This window comes from Neodiprion fabricii, chromosome 2 (genome assembly GCF_021155785.1).
Source record: "Neodiprion fabricii isolate iyNeoFabr1 chromosome 2, iyNeoFabr1.1, whole genome shotgun sequence".
In the NCBI taxonomy this organism is placed as follows: Eukaryota; Metazoa; Arthropoda; class Insecta; order Hymenoptera; family Diprionidae; genus Neodiprion; species Neodiprion fabricii.
The window spans coordinates 7,424,865-7,441,059 of record NC_060240.1 but is presented as its reverse complement, the minus strand read 5'-3'; the positions used below and the strand labels follow the sequence as shown (position 1 = coordinate 7,441,059).

Sequence of the window (16,195 nt, the reverse complement as noted above, 5' to 3'; positions counted from 1 at the left end):
ATAGGTACGAGTACGTATGGGGGATTCCATGCGAAACCAACCAACGTCCGATCGTCGACATTTTCCTAAATCTGAAACGGTTCCTCGATTTTTGTCAGATTTTTTATTCAACCGATCGATCGTTTATAAATATTGAGAGTGATTTTGAAAAGGACCTTTTTTAAAATGCTCAGAAACTGTATTTTCTTTCCCAAAAATTTCCAAAACCGGGCCTATAATGCACTGATTTTTTTTTTTTTGTTTATGTTTCTGAGCACGTTCAATTTTTTTTATCGACTTAAACAATGTTTGGATGATCCAAAGATTGCTGAAAAATTCTGAAAATTTCTATGCTGGTTTCGATATGCAGTTTATGAAAAAAAAATTTGAATGTGCCAAAAAAATAGTTAGACGTCGGTCGGATTCGTATGGAATTCCCCGTATCTACTTAAATGCCTCGGGGCTTCGGGTGCAGTGATTCCTTCACGGAAGTCGTCGGAGATACGAACTCGTCTCCGCTTTAACGCAGTCCTTAAGTGTGCAAAAGGGGGCGAGGATGGGGCGATCACTTCACTTCTTTACTCCCGACCTCCTCCTCTTATTCTCTCCTCATTTTTCCCATTCTCTCATTCCTCTCTCTATCGAATCCACAACCTATTAACCGTTCTCGACTAATTAGCGCACAGGGCTAATTAAGACGTCACGGTGGAAATACCTCGCTGCCAACGATTAACTCGGCACGAAGACCTTCTTATAATCATGCTCGCTACATTGTCCGTCGTAATTCTTAACCGTTAAAGTAAACTCTGAATAGTCTTTTTACCCAATTCTCTAAGAATTATTCAAACATTCGGCATAATTGAGAGAAAACTTTTTTTTTTTATCTAAACCATTCTCTAGACGCATTTTGTAGAAAATTTTCTCGTGGGCGTACAGTATTTTGCTGCAAGTACCAAAATTGATGAAATAATTGTTTCAAAATCGCGAGAAAATTTAATTTAGTAAAATATGTACTTATAAATACGAAATCTCGAGTTTGATTTGGCAAGTTTAACGAAACAAGACTTTCTTCGTGGTATTATCAAAATACTGAATACACTCTGGTAGATTCAACTGAATCGCTTCGTACTGTTCGCTAAATCTATTCGGTGGATGAAGATTAGTCGAATTTAGGAAATCACGTGATTACCGCTATCAAATAACATGTTACATCGTAAAGCTGCAACATTCTTTGTCGAAATAGCAAAATACTCTCTGCGACGCGTTAAAAATCCTTTCTCGCAAGGGAAGATAAGACGAGCGGTTAATGGGAAGGGATCCAGGGATCTGTCTAGTATTGTCAGCAGAACTAAATCATTCGTGGTCCGATACCATTTGATCGGCCTGTCGATTCCAATTGGCATATTTCTTTGTCGTCACGTGACGCGGCACTTGATTCGTGTAGCATAAATTAAAATCAAACGACAATTTTTTCAAGTCACAACAGTTAAACATTCGTCTTTCAATCCTTACGAAATGATTTCACCGTGTATATTTGATTTCGCAATCGCAGCATAATAACCTGTGGGATTGTGGTGTCAATTTTGTTTTTAGACCTACTTAACCATTTTGTTTTCCGCGTACTATAAAATCAACTGAACTTTTTAGCTGTATCAACGTAACGTTTGGTCGGATATATATTAATCCTGAAATTCCTCTGATCTGAGATTTTGCATTCTAATAATCGACGAATTATATATCTTCAATTGCTGTACGCATACCTACATGCTTATATATTTGAAAAGTTGATACATTTTCGGTTGTATAGAAAGTCGAGATTCCCAAATAGAAGCAACGTCGACGAGGAGCCAAATTACAGAAAGAGAATTTTCTTTCCTCTAATTGAAAAATAATATTTCCAGCTCAATGCTCGGAAATTTCAATGAGCGTTGATTCGCCTTAAGCCGATTTTCGTCCTCCGTCTTCGCGACTTTCAATCAATTCTAAACATCGGGAATTATACGGATTACCGCAATTCGCAAATTGGCGAACGACTCGTGTTCTCGATGCGAATTCAAGGCAAGGCAGCTCGTTGCTGTAAAGGAGATCTTGTAGCGCAGGGATTTCCCACGATCCATCCGCAGCTTCCATCCGCGGTGTAATCTGACTTTGAGATGTGAACTCTGCAAGTCCCTCGCCGAGAAGTTTCTTAATACGTGATGAAACTTCCTAATAAGTCGTCGTGCGGCTTAAGGCTCGTTGCAATTTTAAGGCTCGAACATTCCGCCGGGACGCTGGATTACGGACGACAAGTATCGTCGCTTCTGGAGAAGACTGTCGAGTCCCCGGGATTCGATCTTAAATTACCACCCCCGGACAATTGCGCTCCGTCCGATAAACCCTGCAGCGATTATTATCCCCTCTGGTACAAAGACCCGAACAAAATGCCGTGAGTGAAAATATTACGTCATTTCACTAATTCAATCTCGACGTAATATGTTGCGTGATGAATTTTTTATGCTGCATTTATCAAGGTGGTTTTTATTTTCGACGTTTACCAATTTTTATTCCCGGTTCAAGCGTAATGTTCACTTCTTTTCACCCAAAAAGCGAGAATAAAGTGGCGTATTATTCCCTCCCAACTTTCTTCCCTCGTAAGGGGAAAAAGAGTAGAAATTTTTTCCCTCGTTTAAACGTCGATTATTCCCTTGTTACGTAATGTACTATTACTTGGCATTCTCCCTTGTTGGTTTCAAATGAATAAATAAAAATCTCCTCTAAAGCACAGATCCTAAATCTTTGCTCAAATGCTGTGAAGCTTGTCGTTTAAAATACACGTTTTTACGTTATAGTTTCAAGATAAATTTCGAAGCCAAACGAATTTTTTGCAAAAGAAAAACGTTGCTGTGAAAAATAAGTGAGCATTGCTTCTAATATTAAATAAAAATATCAGCATCGTCTAGCAGAGCATTTTATGTCAGCTGTAAATTAGAATTTGACTCTTTGATATCCGTTCAGTGAACAATTGGCGTATAAAATGTTGCATCGACGATACTGTTATTTTTATTGAATATAAGGATCAACGCTGATCGATTTCTTACGCTAATAAATTTTTTGAAAATCGTTAGTCTCGCGATAAAATATATGTATATTCTGAAATTTGAGTCAAAACGTGTATATTTTCAATGGAAAACTTCACAGAGCTTGCGAGAGGGTTTAGGGTTGAAACAAAAACCTGTGCTTTTGAAAAAAATTTTATTCAATTATTTGTAAAATCTCGAAACAGTTTGAAATAAGAACCACCCTAGTATTTATCACACTTAAGAGCTTGAAAATTGCAGGCAAATATCGCGACAGAAATTCCGCGAGCTTAAATACAAGCTCAAAAACGCCGAGACCAATTTATCGGAGAAAAATCACGCGACCGGTGACTCTGATTTTTGCTATACGGATCAAGACGAGAAAGATGAGGAATTCGGGTACAAATTCCAACTTTCGAGAAAAAGCTCGCGTTCGTCGAGAACCGAAAGCCAACTCGCAAGCTGCGGGGGAAAATCGGAGCTCACAGCATCTCGCTGCAGTTCCTCGCTGAATTCCTCCTTCAGCGAAACGGAAACTGATGCAGATGAGATCAGCGACGAGCTTGAAGACGACGAAGACTGGGAAACGAGCGATGAGAAGGTCGAAGTTAAGGTCGTTCGTAATTTCGCAATTAAGAGCAGAAACGTGAGACGCGGATTCGCAATCGCGGCGAAGCTTTGATAATCGAGATTACCATTTTTTTTCTCGTCCTTTTTTTTTTTTTTTTATATTACAACCCTGTTTTTCATCTTCGCCTGGAATTCCTGTACGCGAAGTTGTTTTTGTTTTTTTCTTTCATCGCTGGGCGTGGTTACGCGTTTTTTCAAATAATCTCAAGTTATTCAATACAGCATATATATATATATTGACGTTTTATTTTTTCATCTTGCCGGTTTGTTTTTTTTTTTTTTTTTGTCCCTGTAAATTTTAATTCCGAAAGTGAAGAATTCGAAGTGAGGAACGAATTTCGACGCGTGCAGCTTTTCACGCCTCTGATCGATCCTCGAATCGGGCAATTAATTTTTTTCCCGCATTATATAAAGGCAGGAAAAACAGTTCGATCACTTCGCCACCGACTCTCGATCACTTTTATCTCATCTCACACGCGGACGTTTCTGATATTTGCTACCGATATTTATACAGTTAGGACATTACCTCGGGCCTAACACAGCGTCAATTCATTTATTTTACCGTTCCTCAATTTATCACATTCGAACGCGGCTTATACACGCGTCTATTATACGTATACGAACATAGATTCGATGGAAAACAAATAGCTGGTTATCCCCGCCTTTCGTCAAACGTTTGACGGACACTTTACTAGACGTAGTATGTATCTACGATATTACAGGACCGGTTTTTCTTTTCGCGTTACGTAAATGGAATTTACTCCCAATCATCCATCGGTCGGGATCTTTTTCTGTACATGCTGACGTTTTTCAAAGGTCTGAGTAATTGACTTCGATACATCGTTGAAAAGTACGTCAATCAAATATAAACAATCAATTTTCAGGTAATATCTACACCTCAGATTCCCCCCCCTCAGACATCGGGGATAAATGATTTTAAATGATTTCATAAGAAGTTCGAAAATATTTTACGACGAATTTTTGCATTATTTTTACGCTGTTAAGATCAGTTTTATTTTTCTTATATGTTATTTTAGAATTAGATAATATTTTATAGGATATGAAACATCAAATTTCGTATACAGTTTACATCGTTTTTACGGAGTTGAAAATCAAGAATAAAAGAAAAAAAAAAAAAAGAAATCGCAACATTTCAAAGGTTTTAGGCTGATTTTAAAATGTTTCACTAATTGAACTATTAATTATACGTCAAGTTTTAAATGTGATTTAAAATTCATCACGTCGCATGTAATTGCATTTTCTCAAAGCGCTGACTTTTTTAAACCGTACAAGAAAAAATCACCGGTAATTTTTCGCACAATCGGTACGAAGAGAATAATAAGATTTCCACGAACGATATGGTTTTATAATTTATCATCTCTCGTGATGTTGCGCGAGTCGCTGCTCCGCCTGAATTTTATATTCATTTCGCCTGTAGTCCGTCTAATCTGACCCTGATTTAACAAGGATTGATCTAGCTGCGGAAAAATTTATTCCACGTTCTTCGTGCGGGCAATAAAACGCAGCAAATCTGGAGCTGCAACGTGAAGGGAAAACTGCTGCACAATTTACCGTCCAGGATGAAGATAATGGGTTTCAGCTGTTCAGGGATGCGTTCAGACCGAGACCGTACAGGTAATCTAATTAATTTCAGAACGAGCTGCACGAACGTTAATTAAACCGCCATACGTTAACTGTTCGTTTACCCCATATCGCACAGCGAGGCGAAGATTTAATTCCTCTCAGCTGCTGATCCTCGATAAGTTGCGAAACGATATCTAGAAAAAAGGATTTCAATGAAAATTGAGATTTCGACCCTGTTTCTTCCTATTTCGTTGATTTATACTCTCACGGTTTCCACGCTCTTGCAATTTTATCGTATAACGAATATGTCTTGAACACGATTTTACGAGTTGTTATACACCGTAGCGCTTTTTTCGCTTATCTGTTCATCTGAATTTAACATGGAGTGTAAACACGTAGCTGTTTTGCAGATTCACTAGCGATTCGAAATTCAATTATTTCTTTATTGCATGTTATAAAAATGTATTTATTTATACAAGCGCTTTCCTGGTAGATTTATTTTTTTTCTTCTTCTGTTTCTTTTTTAAAATGTATTTTAACCGTATATTCGTCTTTCAAACTCCGCAGTGAATTTTTCAGGGAAATTTACACTTGTATTCGGATATTTTTTTTTCTCATTCTCGCAAACGTTTGCTTTTCACATAGAACTTTGGAAACACGTCTGCATTGTAAAAAATATAATGCAGAAATTCATGTCAAATAAATTTTGAAATTCGTAGAAATCTTATTTTCGAATAACCGATATTTTTCTCCAGTATTCGTAGAAGTTTCTCATAATTTCACAGTTCTAAAAATAGAAGAGTAGCATGTACGATTAAATTTATAGGTGGATGATTGATTGATGATTGGGGCCATGTTAATAAAGTGCTCAACAATTCTGTACATATTATTTACACTGGTTCATTTCATCGTCAGATAACATATAAAATATATTATATTACAATTCGGATTGACGAAAGCGTTGATGGCTTATCGTATAATTGTATAATATTGATCAATTACTACATACACAATTTTATCACAAACGGTCCTCTACCCCTAATCGAGTCAGCCGACTAATGGGTAATTCGTATCTATTCACTTATTACGTATATCGTGTTAGGTATTCCATATTAATTGTATTTATAAAAAATCGGTTTAGGCATACCGTTTGAAAAACATCTGATATTAAATTCAACATAACATTAATATACACTAACAGTTTTAAACGGAGTAAAAAATTAACGTCCGTGTATCTTGCGTGTCCTTTCCAAAACTATGAAACACATTTTAATGCGGTATCGCGAAGGTCTTGTAAAGTATGTATTTCTTTCTTTTTTCGTTCTATGTACATGTTTAAATTCCGACAATTTGTTCCGATTACAACAAACGTAAACAAACGTAAAAAAAAATAAGAAATCCGATAATGTTGAGAAAAATTTTACCAATCTCTCCAAATCGGAAGAGAGTGGAAAAATGAAGTGAAAGTGCCTGTTTACGTGAAGGTAAAACTCTCGAGAGCGATGGTCGCCAATGGACGCACTTCTGAGTGTACGTCTCGCAAGTAGTAACGTCAAACTCGCCGATAATAGATTAATGAGAGCTTGCTCTCATACGGACAAGTTCAAATATGCTATTTGACAGTTACTTGCAAAGGTTTGAACTCAGTTCGAATTGCGATAGTACACTCGGAAGTACGATCATGGTACCTGGACCATAGAACATATTAAATATGAAAAAAAATCCGTATAACTTTTTCAGCAGCAGTCGGGCTAACTGATTGTCTTAATTCTTTGATTCGAACTGCGGTGACTTCGATGGAATTTTGAAACTGAACTGCATTAGGGTCTGTTACCGAGGTGACGTGTTTGTGAGACGCTGTCTCGGACATTATTGACGTGACGTGACGTCCACAACCTACAGGTGGTCTCTAGTGGCATGAGCCCGAGTAATTTGCAACAATAAATCTCTCGCTACTGTCTGAATTGCTCGCAGAAGTGAAAATTAATCATTTTGTTTGCTGTTGTCACTGTAGGGTATTTTATCAAATAATTTTCTGTTACGGTTGTTTTCATAAAAAATACCACACCGCTCTCTCTCTTTCACGTAGAAACGTTGTAACATGGTTATAGCTATTTTCGAAAGTTCCTTCTCCCAGATTCAAGTTTATATCGATTGTATACTAGCTTTCGTCTGACTGAGACTTCTTGGGCCTTCCCTAGGTTTTCTTCCAAGAATAATACATCTCTAGGGGCCTGTTTACTCGCCAAAATTTGTCGTTTACTTGACGCAACGTTTGAGAACCGCTCAAAACCACGAGCTGTCCTGGGGACGGGGCGATGTAGATGCAAAAGTTTAAATGCCTGTGGGACTCCGACAGCTCTGTGTCCAGATCGAGCGTCAGACGCATGGCGAGGTATTTGCTCAGATGGTCAACTGAAAATAAATAAACGACGGTAAGGAATTAGTAAATGAAAAAGACTTGTCTTGTGAGAAGTTTTATGAATTTTCATTTCAAACTTGACGATACGTTAATTTTCTCACCTGTCGCATTCGCCGTTGTTTTTATATATCGAACACTGTTTTCTTTCAACGCCTTGACCAGTGAGTTATCGCCTGCCATTTCTGTTGGATGCGGTTTGAAAACTAGTTCAATCTCGTTCAGCATCAACGGTTCACTTGGTCCTTCGCCTTCGGTATCCACCATAGAATCACCGCCACCTGTTTCAGCCTCTATACTAGATCCCGCCGAATCGTTTTCCGAATTCTGCAAACTTTTTTGACGTTTTGCTGGCTTTGGAATTTGATTTGATGGGTTTGGAGATGGCGTTGTTGAATTTCTCGACGTTGTCCCTGTCAGATTTCAATAAATTCAAAATGATAAGTAATACCCAATAAAGTTCGTTTCGCACAGTTTGAGAGATGGAAAATAAATTGAGATGCATTAATGAAGGGGAAAACTATTCTTTATACACTTCTTTTTCTTTCATGCAGCAACTCATGGTGGATAATAGAAAAATTTAATTAATAAATTAAAATTGCCGTTCAACATAAAATCAAACAATCAAAATTCAGATCCATGAATAAATTGATTTTAGCACGCGACAAAGATTTGTCAATGCATTATTTTATATCAAGAGTAGAGAGATTTTCTACAAATCAGTATGAACAATTTGCTCGAAACTCTCGACTCGTCCCAAAATTTTTTATTTCAGTTCGGTAACTCGAATTCGTGGGTTTACTGTGAAAAATATAAAAAAGAAAAACCACCAAACACCGTAGAGAAAGGTCTCGATTTCCAAGTGAAAAAATTAAGAAACAGGAGTACGCCCATCGGTCATTTTAATACCTGAAACGGCAGGACTACTAGCTGGTTGAGATACGGTGTTGTTAGAATTTTGTTGATTCGGATTAGAAATAACATTTCCCAGGCCATTACTGTTATTGATATTTCCAATGGGTCCCTGCGACGAGTCGCTTTGATTCGCAGGATTCATCGGAGTGACGGGTGTTGTTCTTCCGCTGGTATTTGCCCCGGTGTTATTCAGCGTTGTACCGTTGGGATTCTCCGGCTCGTTGGCATTCTTTCTAGATCTCTGTGGCCTGTTCTGACTCTGCAGCTTGATCCCTTCGGTGATGGAATTAACCAGCGCCGCTTGAGAATGAGACTTGTTTAGCTTTGCCAGGACGCGCTCTTGATGGGCCTCGTACTCGTCACGACTCGGATAAATCTTGGAAATGAGAAGATCGAAGTTGGGATCGGGGCGAAGCGACCGCTTGGACACCAGCTTCTTCCGGCACGTCGGACATTCCTGCAAAAAAAAACCAAAACAAACGTAACGACAACCAGGGCGGAGAGCGAACCGATCACATCGATGCCGTGTGTACAGTGAGATAATCTTACCTTGTTGCCGCTCCTAAGCGCTGTGATGATACAGTCGGAGCAAAAACGATGCAGACACTCTTTGGTTGTCATTGTTTTTTTCAGCATGTCAAGGCATATCGGACACATCAATTCGCTGTGCAAACTTCGCGGGCTCACCGCTATCTCCGTGTTGTCGGTTATCGCGTCCTGCGGCGTTCGGTGTAATTCGTAGAGCGACAGCTCCCACGTCTTGTTTAGACCAACTTGCTCCGTCGACGCCATCGTCTCGCCGACAACACTTTTGTTATGCGCCGATACTCGCCGCTCCTTGCTTACCAGCATTCGCCGACCTCGGTTATTCCGCTCGTTTCTCGATCTAGCGCGATTTTCGCGATTTCCGCATCCGTAATACGCGTGCGAATCTGCATGTACGTACGTCGATCTGGTTGATTATATTTTTTTATTTCCTCGATGCAACATACGGACGATTCAACGACCGCTGAAGTCAACAGCTGCCAGCGAACAGCCGTAGCGATCAGTCGTAGAGGAGCCCACGCTCGTGTTTTTCACGTCTCCCATTTTTTAGCGCCCTCTGTTACGAAATTCGTTTTTAGAACCAAGTTTCCCGCTGCCTGGATAGTAAATGCATGTGTATCACCAAAGCAGTGGCGTTGACGAATGACCTTGAGAAGACGGTTGTCTCTGGGTAAAATTTTGTGATCAGTACTCGGCGGGTAAGCGTGGTCTATCTTCTTTACCGACGGAGCCGCTTACGAGCAATCCGGTAAAACGAAACCTCATTTAGGGTGATCAGATATTCGCCGGACGACAAATAACAACAAGTACCATCTGCATTAAATCCAGCCGATCAAACGGCATTTTTTGTAAACGCCACGAAGGAGAAAACAGTATTTAACTGATCGGTAAAATCACTTGCGAAGCGGAAAACACTGATACTCGGAAGTCGTCATCGGTAAGGCTGACAAAGTACGTCCGGAATCGCGACGGTAATTTAAACTTTGACAATGCAGTATAAAAAGTATTTCAGATCTTGATTTGCGACCTTTCGGAAGCGGAAGAGCTCGTTTATACTAAAAATGTCTTCCCCGTGGAGTCGCTGTGGTGTTATAGCTCATTTTGTTTATATTTGTATGGTTGTTCTTGAATAATAGATTTTTTCTTACAAAATCCTTGAATGTTCATCTTTGTATTTGAATTGGGGTCGAGATAATAATTTTATTAAACTTACGTTACGAAATTGAATTATTACATTATAAACACATGCGGATTGCTAGATTCGTGACAAATTAAGGAGAGTGTTTCATTAGAAAGACTGTAAATTCTTGGTATTTGGCGAATGGCAAATTTTTATTCCAGTCATTCTAACAACCATAAATTACGTTATTCTCGATAAACCGTTGAGCGCGATAGAAAAAATTCATTCGGTGCCTCAACGTTTAAAATTCATTTAAAAAGCTGTTTTCTCCGTTATCGGGAACGTTTCAAAATTTATCCCAAGGCTTCGATCATAATGTAAACGCAACTGTGCACCACGCAGAATAAATTTCCTATTTGAAATTGGCTTTCGGAATATTCCTTTTATTGAATTCCCATTTATACCGCTGTCAAATACACCATTAGACAGTTATTATGCTGGTTATGTATTCGTGAAAAAAAACTCGATTCGAAATCGAACAGTTCTGATCGCGTAAAACGGAAAGAAGTTTCTTGAAATTCGTAAATTATCTACACAAGGGTAATGGAATAACAATGATTTCTTCGAGTAAAACCGTTATAAAAATTTAGCATTTGAAAATATATGTCACTGATCGGGAATATATTCACTATGTGAGAATTTTTCGACTTTATTTTTTCCTTAATCAAAATGAGAAATTCTTAAAAGGTTTCAGCAATTAACTGCTATGTTATTTAAATATTTAAATATTCCGCAAGAGCGTGTATTTCCACTGTTGCACTTGTCTATACTGCAAGATTTATGAAATTATACATTGCTACTTATAGCATGGAATTGATGTGTATTTCTGAACTATAATTTCGTGACGTTCTTTTTTGCAACTAGGTCGTCAGCATATTTTTTCAGTCAACGTTACTTACATTGTTTAGAAATTTCGTTTTGATCTGTGATCAATATCGTGACATTTAATTCGAAATGACGGCAAAACGCGTGTTAACGTATATCAGTATATTTCTTTTTTTTCCTTGACGAAAAGATGCTATTGAAATTGTCAATCATTGTATGATCCTTGCATATAATTTCAAGACGTTTAATCACAGACTCTTCGACTCGCAATATTCGGTAACTACTGCAGTTAATTGCAAGAATTTCACGATTTTAACGGTACTTAATCTGATTTCTTACGACCACTGCTTTTACTTTGACTCGACGTATATCATATATATATTCAAGTGTGAGAGGTGACTGACTTCTACCGGGTTATAAAATTTAAAGGACTACAAGTTTCTGCTCAACTACTGTTTAACTCAGTTTACCGCATTTGCAGAGAATGAAGAGAAAAAAAATGTTATCGAGATATTCTGACAGTTCTGTATTTCAAACATTATGTTCGTGTTTATCGACACCATGAATATAAATATAATGAAAAGAAAAAGAGAAAAATAACAATTTTAATACGCAGTTAATTATGTAATTATAATTGCCAGTAATTTTTATCAAAAGTTGTGCGTGATCGGGAGTTGTTTAAATACATGTAACTTGTTGTAAAACAGTAATGTAAAACATGAGTAACACGGGTATATACGTGTACGTTGCATATATGTATAGGTATATAGTGTATGTATACAGTATCTATATTCCCTCAACGATGCCGGCGGACGTAATAATTTTACAGGTCGTAAAACTTTCCGCGAATATTATCACAGTCACTTTCTCAAATTTCGTATACACTCAAGCACGCAGGGTTACTGGTGTGTAATTCTATCACAGAGCGTGTATAAAATACACGATTCGAGATTTTTATCAAAGATTATATCCCACACGTTCGTATACATTTGCGATCAATATCAGAAATAATCGGGATTCCGGACCGGTTGAAATTCCGAATTTGAATAGATTCTAAAGCGTCGAGTTCCTAACTTTTTTGTGGCGAAACTTGACGTAGTGAAATGAAATTTTGACGAAACATCCAAGTTTCAAACGGACCGAAATGCGACGCTGAAACTTCCCCAATTAAAAAATCTGATACATCGAAATCCTGACTGACCGAAGATTTTCAGTTCCGTGAATTTTTGGCTAGGTGAAATTTCACCACTTTGATCTTTCTTTGTTTTGGATTTTCGATATTTGCGATATTTTCGAATCCTAGTCATTCTGGTTGTCGGGTTTTCTGACTTCTTACACCCAGTCGTTGAGTAAACTACGCTCTGTGAGTATATTTTAATTTTCCGAATTTGACTCTCATCGAAACTTGAATTTTCGGAATTTGCATTTCGGAACATTAAAAACTTGGTTCTTTCGTAAAAATTTGACATCATTACTTCAAGTTTTGTCACCAAATAATTCTCATCAAATAATAAATCTCAAATTAGGAATTACAACCTCGCCCCGAGATCCCGATGAAATTTAAAAATCGCCGTTTAGCCGGGACATCGTTATTCGTACTACTGCAGAGACGAATAAGCGTAAGTCACATGGAAACGTGCAGGATTAGTCGTTCTTACAGTCCTAGGAACAGAGGCCGATAAACTCGGTTTTCAAGTCTCGCACGCTGCACGCGGACACGCTTCTTGGTGCCTAATATGCAAGGAAGTAACACGGCCTATCCTGCGTGCATTACTGCACTCCGTCATGCTGATTGTGAGCTGCAGCTAAACGCAGCTTGTTTTATTACTTTGCAGATTTTTCCCACAAGCTCAGAGAACCCGCGTTTGCTTCGTCAATATTTTTTCTTTTCTGCTGTTCTCAACCAATTTGGACAAACTTTGTTGAAAATCGATCGAATATAACATTAAATCACATACCTAGAATATTATACAAAAAGAAATCTGGGTCTACAATTTGCTCAATAATATACCGCATTTAATTGTTTAGTCCCAAGAAAAAATTGTACCATTTTATTTAATATGCTTTATTTACTTGGAATTAGCATATTCGATCGTTTTTTTCCATAATGTACATCTTGACATGAATTTTTTGGTTCGACTAATTGTTGAGTACAGAAATTCATAAATATTTGGTAGGATTCCACAGAGTGGAAAAATAACAATTGACTGTAAAACTATAATTTTCAGCTAGTTAAAATTATTTTAAAAATTAGAGTGCCGTTAGTTAGTTGGGGCTATTTTTATCGGTGAAAGAATGGAATAATTAGCACGAAACTGCTCAGTAAATATACAATCTTGACTGCAGTATATAAAATACTTTTTTATAGGAGTATTTGTTTTTTCATTCCAAACCCGTTAGAATTACTATTTACCAAATCTACTCTTGTAAACTTTTACAAGCATTCTCAGAAATTTCGTTTTAGGTACAGTTATTTTCCAATATTGGAAATTACAAGGAAATTTAGAATTTGACAAGGAACAAAGATTTTTGACCGTTTCTAATGACTACCGAAAATAGCTTATTATTAAACGTACTCGTAGATTATTTCTATAAACAAGAATATCCGCGTGATGTGCAAATTTAATTCCTCACGCGGTATCGGCAGCTTTGCTTCTCTTGTTGACTTAGTTTAAATATTAAACCAACAAGGCTGCACTTGCGTAACATTTGAAATATTCGAGTTCTCGATTCTTCCCAGAATATTCTCGTTGTGTACACATCGTGCATATATCAATATCAGTTTTGATTGAATTTAAATTTCGATATTCGTTTCATTATATCAGGTGATTTACACACATCCCAGTCGCATGTTGCAATTTCTCAATACCTCTATTTTCTTTTTCCAATCGTTCGTAGTCTAAATCCAGAATTTCGACCAGATTCCGCAGTAGCTTCGACCGACATCTTGAATTTATGGTTCTATGTCGGAAAATATCGATCGTAGACAATAAATTGTCAGGATTAAATTTGTAGAGGATTAAATTCTCCACAAGTTTAGTTACGACCATTTATGGTAAATAGTTGAAAATGAGTGAGTTATTTACTAGAAAACAAAATAAAAAATCCCCAATAAGTTCAAGATGTCGACCAAAGCTACTGCAAAGCTACGAATTCCTAGATTCAAATTAGAATAAAACCCCGCTTCAAACGACGAGAAATAGACACCAATGGTACCGAAAAATATGAATTTCAAATCGATGTCCCTTGATAAAAATCACTCAAGTATAATAACTGGCGTCACGATCATAATTCAAGTAACTTTTCGGACCCCGACGATAAAACGTTTAACTCTTTTATAATATAAGCGTACAAGACAATCGTTACGCCAAACTTGGGTCTTTTATAATCAACATTTCCGAAGTTGAGTGAAATTTATTAGGGCCGTCGAAATGTGCGTCCATTCGGTCCAGACTTGGCGTAACATCGAATGCAACGCTGTGAAACAAGAGAGGGTAAAAAGTTCACCAAGTATTACAGTTTTGTCCAAGAAGCGGGAATTCTCCAAGTGCTTTCCGTAACGCGAGCGCAATTCGAATATAAAAGCTTCTTCCAGGCGCTGTGGCCGGCCGGATAGAGCTGGCCTAGCATGGCCTAGCCTGGCCTAGCCTGGCCTAGCCGACATCTAACACCATCTCGGTCAGCCCGTCTCTTGCGGCAAGTATAGGTACGTACATACTTTTAACAACCGCAGAGGATAGGTATAACAGTACGGGCGCAATGAAACACCAGCATGCGTTCGTGTGCTGGTGCACGCTGTTACGTGTAATAATACATAGAGGTGTAACACATATTGTACAACGCGGGTAAGAAACGAGCGGTCAAAAAACGCGTGTCAGTACACATGCGGTCGACTCGCGAGGCTGCCAGGCTGCGATCCTCTCCTCGCGTTGCATCGCGATGCAACTTCGGCCAACCACTGCGGTAAACGTGCAGCGCGTTAGACTTTATGAAAAAAACATACGAGCGTTCGTTTTCTTTTTTCTTTTTTTTTTTTTTTAATTTTTCTTATAATTTCAAGTCGAAATTATTGTTCCAAACGATGGATAAAACAGATGCTGTCCAAGTTTCAGCTCCTTGTGTTGATATTTCCAGGTGCGTCGTTGCGATTTTTTATTTTACCGTTTAACTAACGTGAGAGAAAGTTTGTTTTAAACTTTGTGATTTCGTAACTCGTTCACGAATTAGTGTACCGATAAAACCGGAACGTAGTTTTTTTTAGGGAACTGAGAGGTTTACGGAGAAAGGTCTATTATCGTTTTATGATAAATTTACGCTTTGAAAATGTTACTTAAAGTCCTTCGTTACATTTTGGCCTCGACTAACTTTTGAAAAAGTAGATTTATCGTAAAATGTTAAGTAGACCTTTCTTCGTAGAGCCATCAATTTTCTACAAAAACACGTTGTGGTCTTATCGGTATATCAATGTGTTGACGAGTTACAAAGTTTCAAAGTTTCAAACAAATTTTTTCCCACGTTGTACGAATGAGAAATAAAAAATCGCGACGATGCACCTCTAAATAGTAACGTTGAGAGCTGAAACTTGGACGGCATCGTTTTTTTTTTATCGTCACTTGGAACAATATTTTCAATTTGAATTTTAATCGAAAAAATTGTCAATTTTTTTATACAGACTAATGCACGCGGCGTACATCACATACATATACATACGTGCATACAGATATATCATCTATACGTACGTGCGTATATATCATAATAAACGATGAAATTTAATCCGCAAATACGCTCTCCTTGTAACTTCTTTCGCACGGTATTACCGTTACGTTATTCATAGATGTGTATGAGTGAAATGTAGGTATACCTGTACCCGTATTATATAACTATATAGGTATAGATGTGCATATTACTTGCACGAAGAACATTTCCTTCAACCTCATCTTGCAAGGGTGGCGCCGTTCTCATTCTCCGCATTGCAGTACACGAGGACATGTTATGTTACATATTGTACACTTAATTCCCACATCGTTAATCGGACATCAACGTCAGTCACGTTCAGAG

The 16,195-nt window shown here is 37.8% G+C and overlaps 1 protein-coding gene and 1 long non-coding RNA gene across 3 annotated transcripts; one reads left to right on the top strand and one right to left on the bottom strand.

The window, feature by feature from the left end:
• The first annotated feature begins 6,456 nt into the window (after nt 1–6,456).
• Nucleotides 6,457–12,710, top strand: LOC124174717. The gene is made up of 2 exons (XR_006868993.1): nt 6,457–6,632; nt 12,664–12,710. It is a non-coding gene; the product is annotated as an uncharacterized LOC124174717 (long non-coding RNA).
• On the bottom strand, nt 6,641–9,703 carry LOC124174716 (E3 ubiquitin-protein ligase RING1-like). Of its 2 annotated transcripts, none has more exons than XM_046554127.1 (4): nt 9,136–9,703; nt 8,581–9,043; nt 7,776–8,084; nt 6,641–7,667 (listed from the first exon to the last, which is right to left on the bottom strand). In XM_046554127.1, the coding sequence occupies exons 1-4, from the start codon at nt 9,436–9,438 to the stop codon at nt 7,450–7,452; spliced, it is 1,293 nt and encodes a 430-aa protein (XP_046410083.1). In that variant the 5' UTR covers nt 9,439–9,703; the 3' UTR covers nt 6,641–7,449. The 2 variants fall into 2 exon arrangements, with proteins under 2 accessions (XP_046410083.1, XP_046410084.1); XM_046554128.1 differs by having other exon boundaries at nt 8,671–9,043; nt 9,136–9,701.
• Nucleotides 12,711–16,195: the final 3,485 nt, after the last annotated feature.

Bases quoted from the DNA above. Each gene is read 5' to 3' on its own strand.
- LOC124174716 (XM_046554127.1), bottom strand. From the start codon at position 9,438: ATGCTGGTAAGCAAGGAGCGGCGAGTATCGGCGCATAACAAAAGTGTT. The intron at 9,044-9,135 runs GTAAGATTATCT...TTTTTTTTGCAG, and splicing joins CGCTTAGGAGCGGCAACAAG to GAATGTCCGACGTGCCGGAA. The intron at 7,668-7,775 runs GTGAGAAAATTA...ATTTATTTTCAG, and splicing joins AACAACGGCGAATGCGACAG to TTGACCATCTGAGCAAATAC.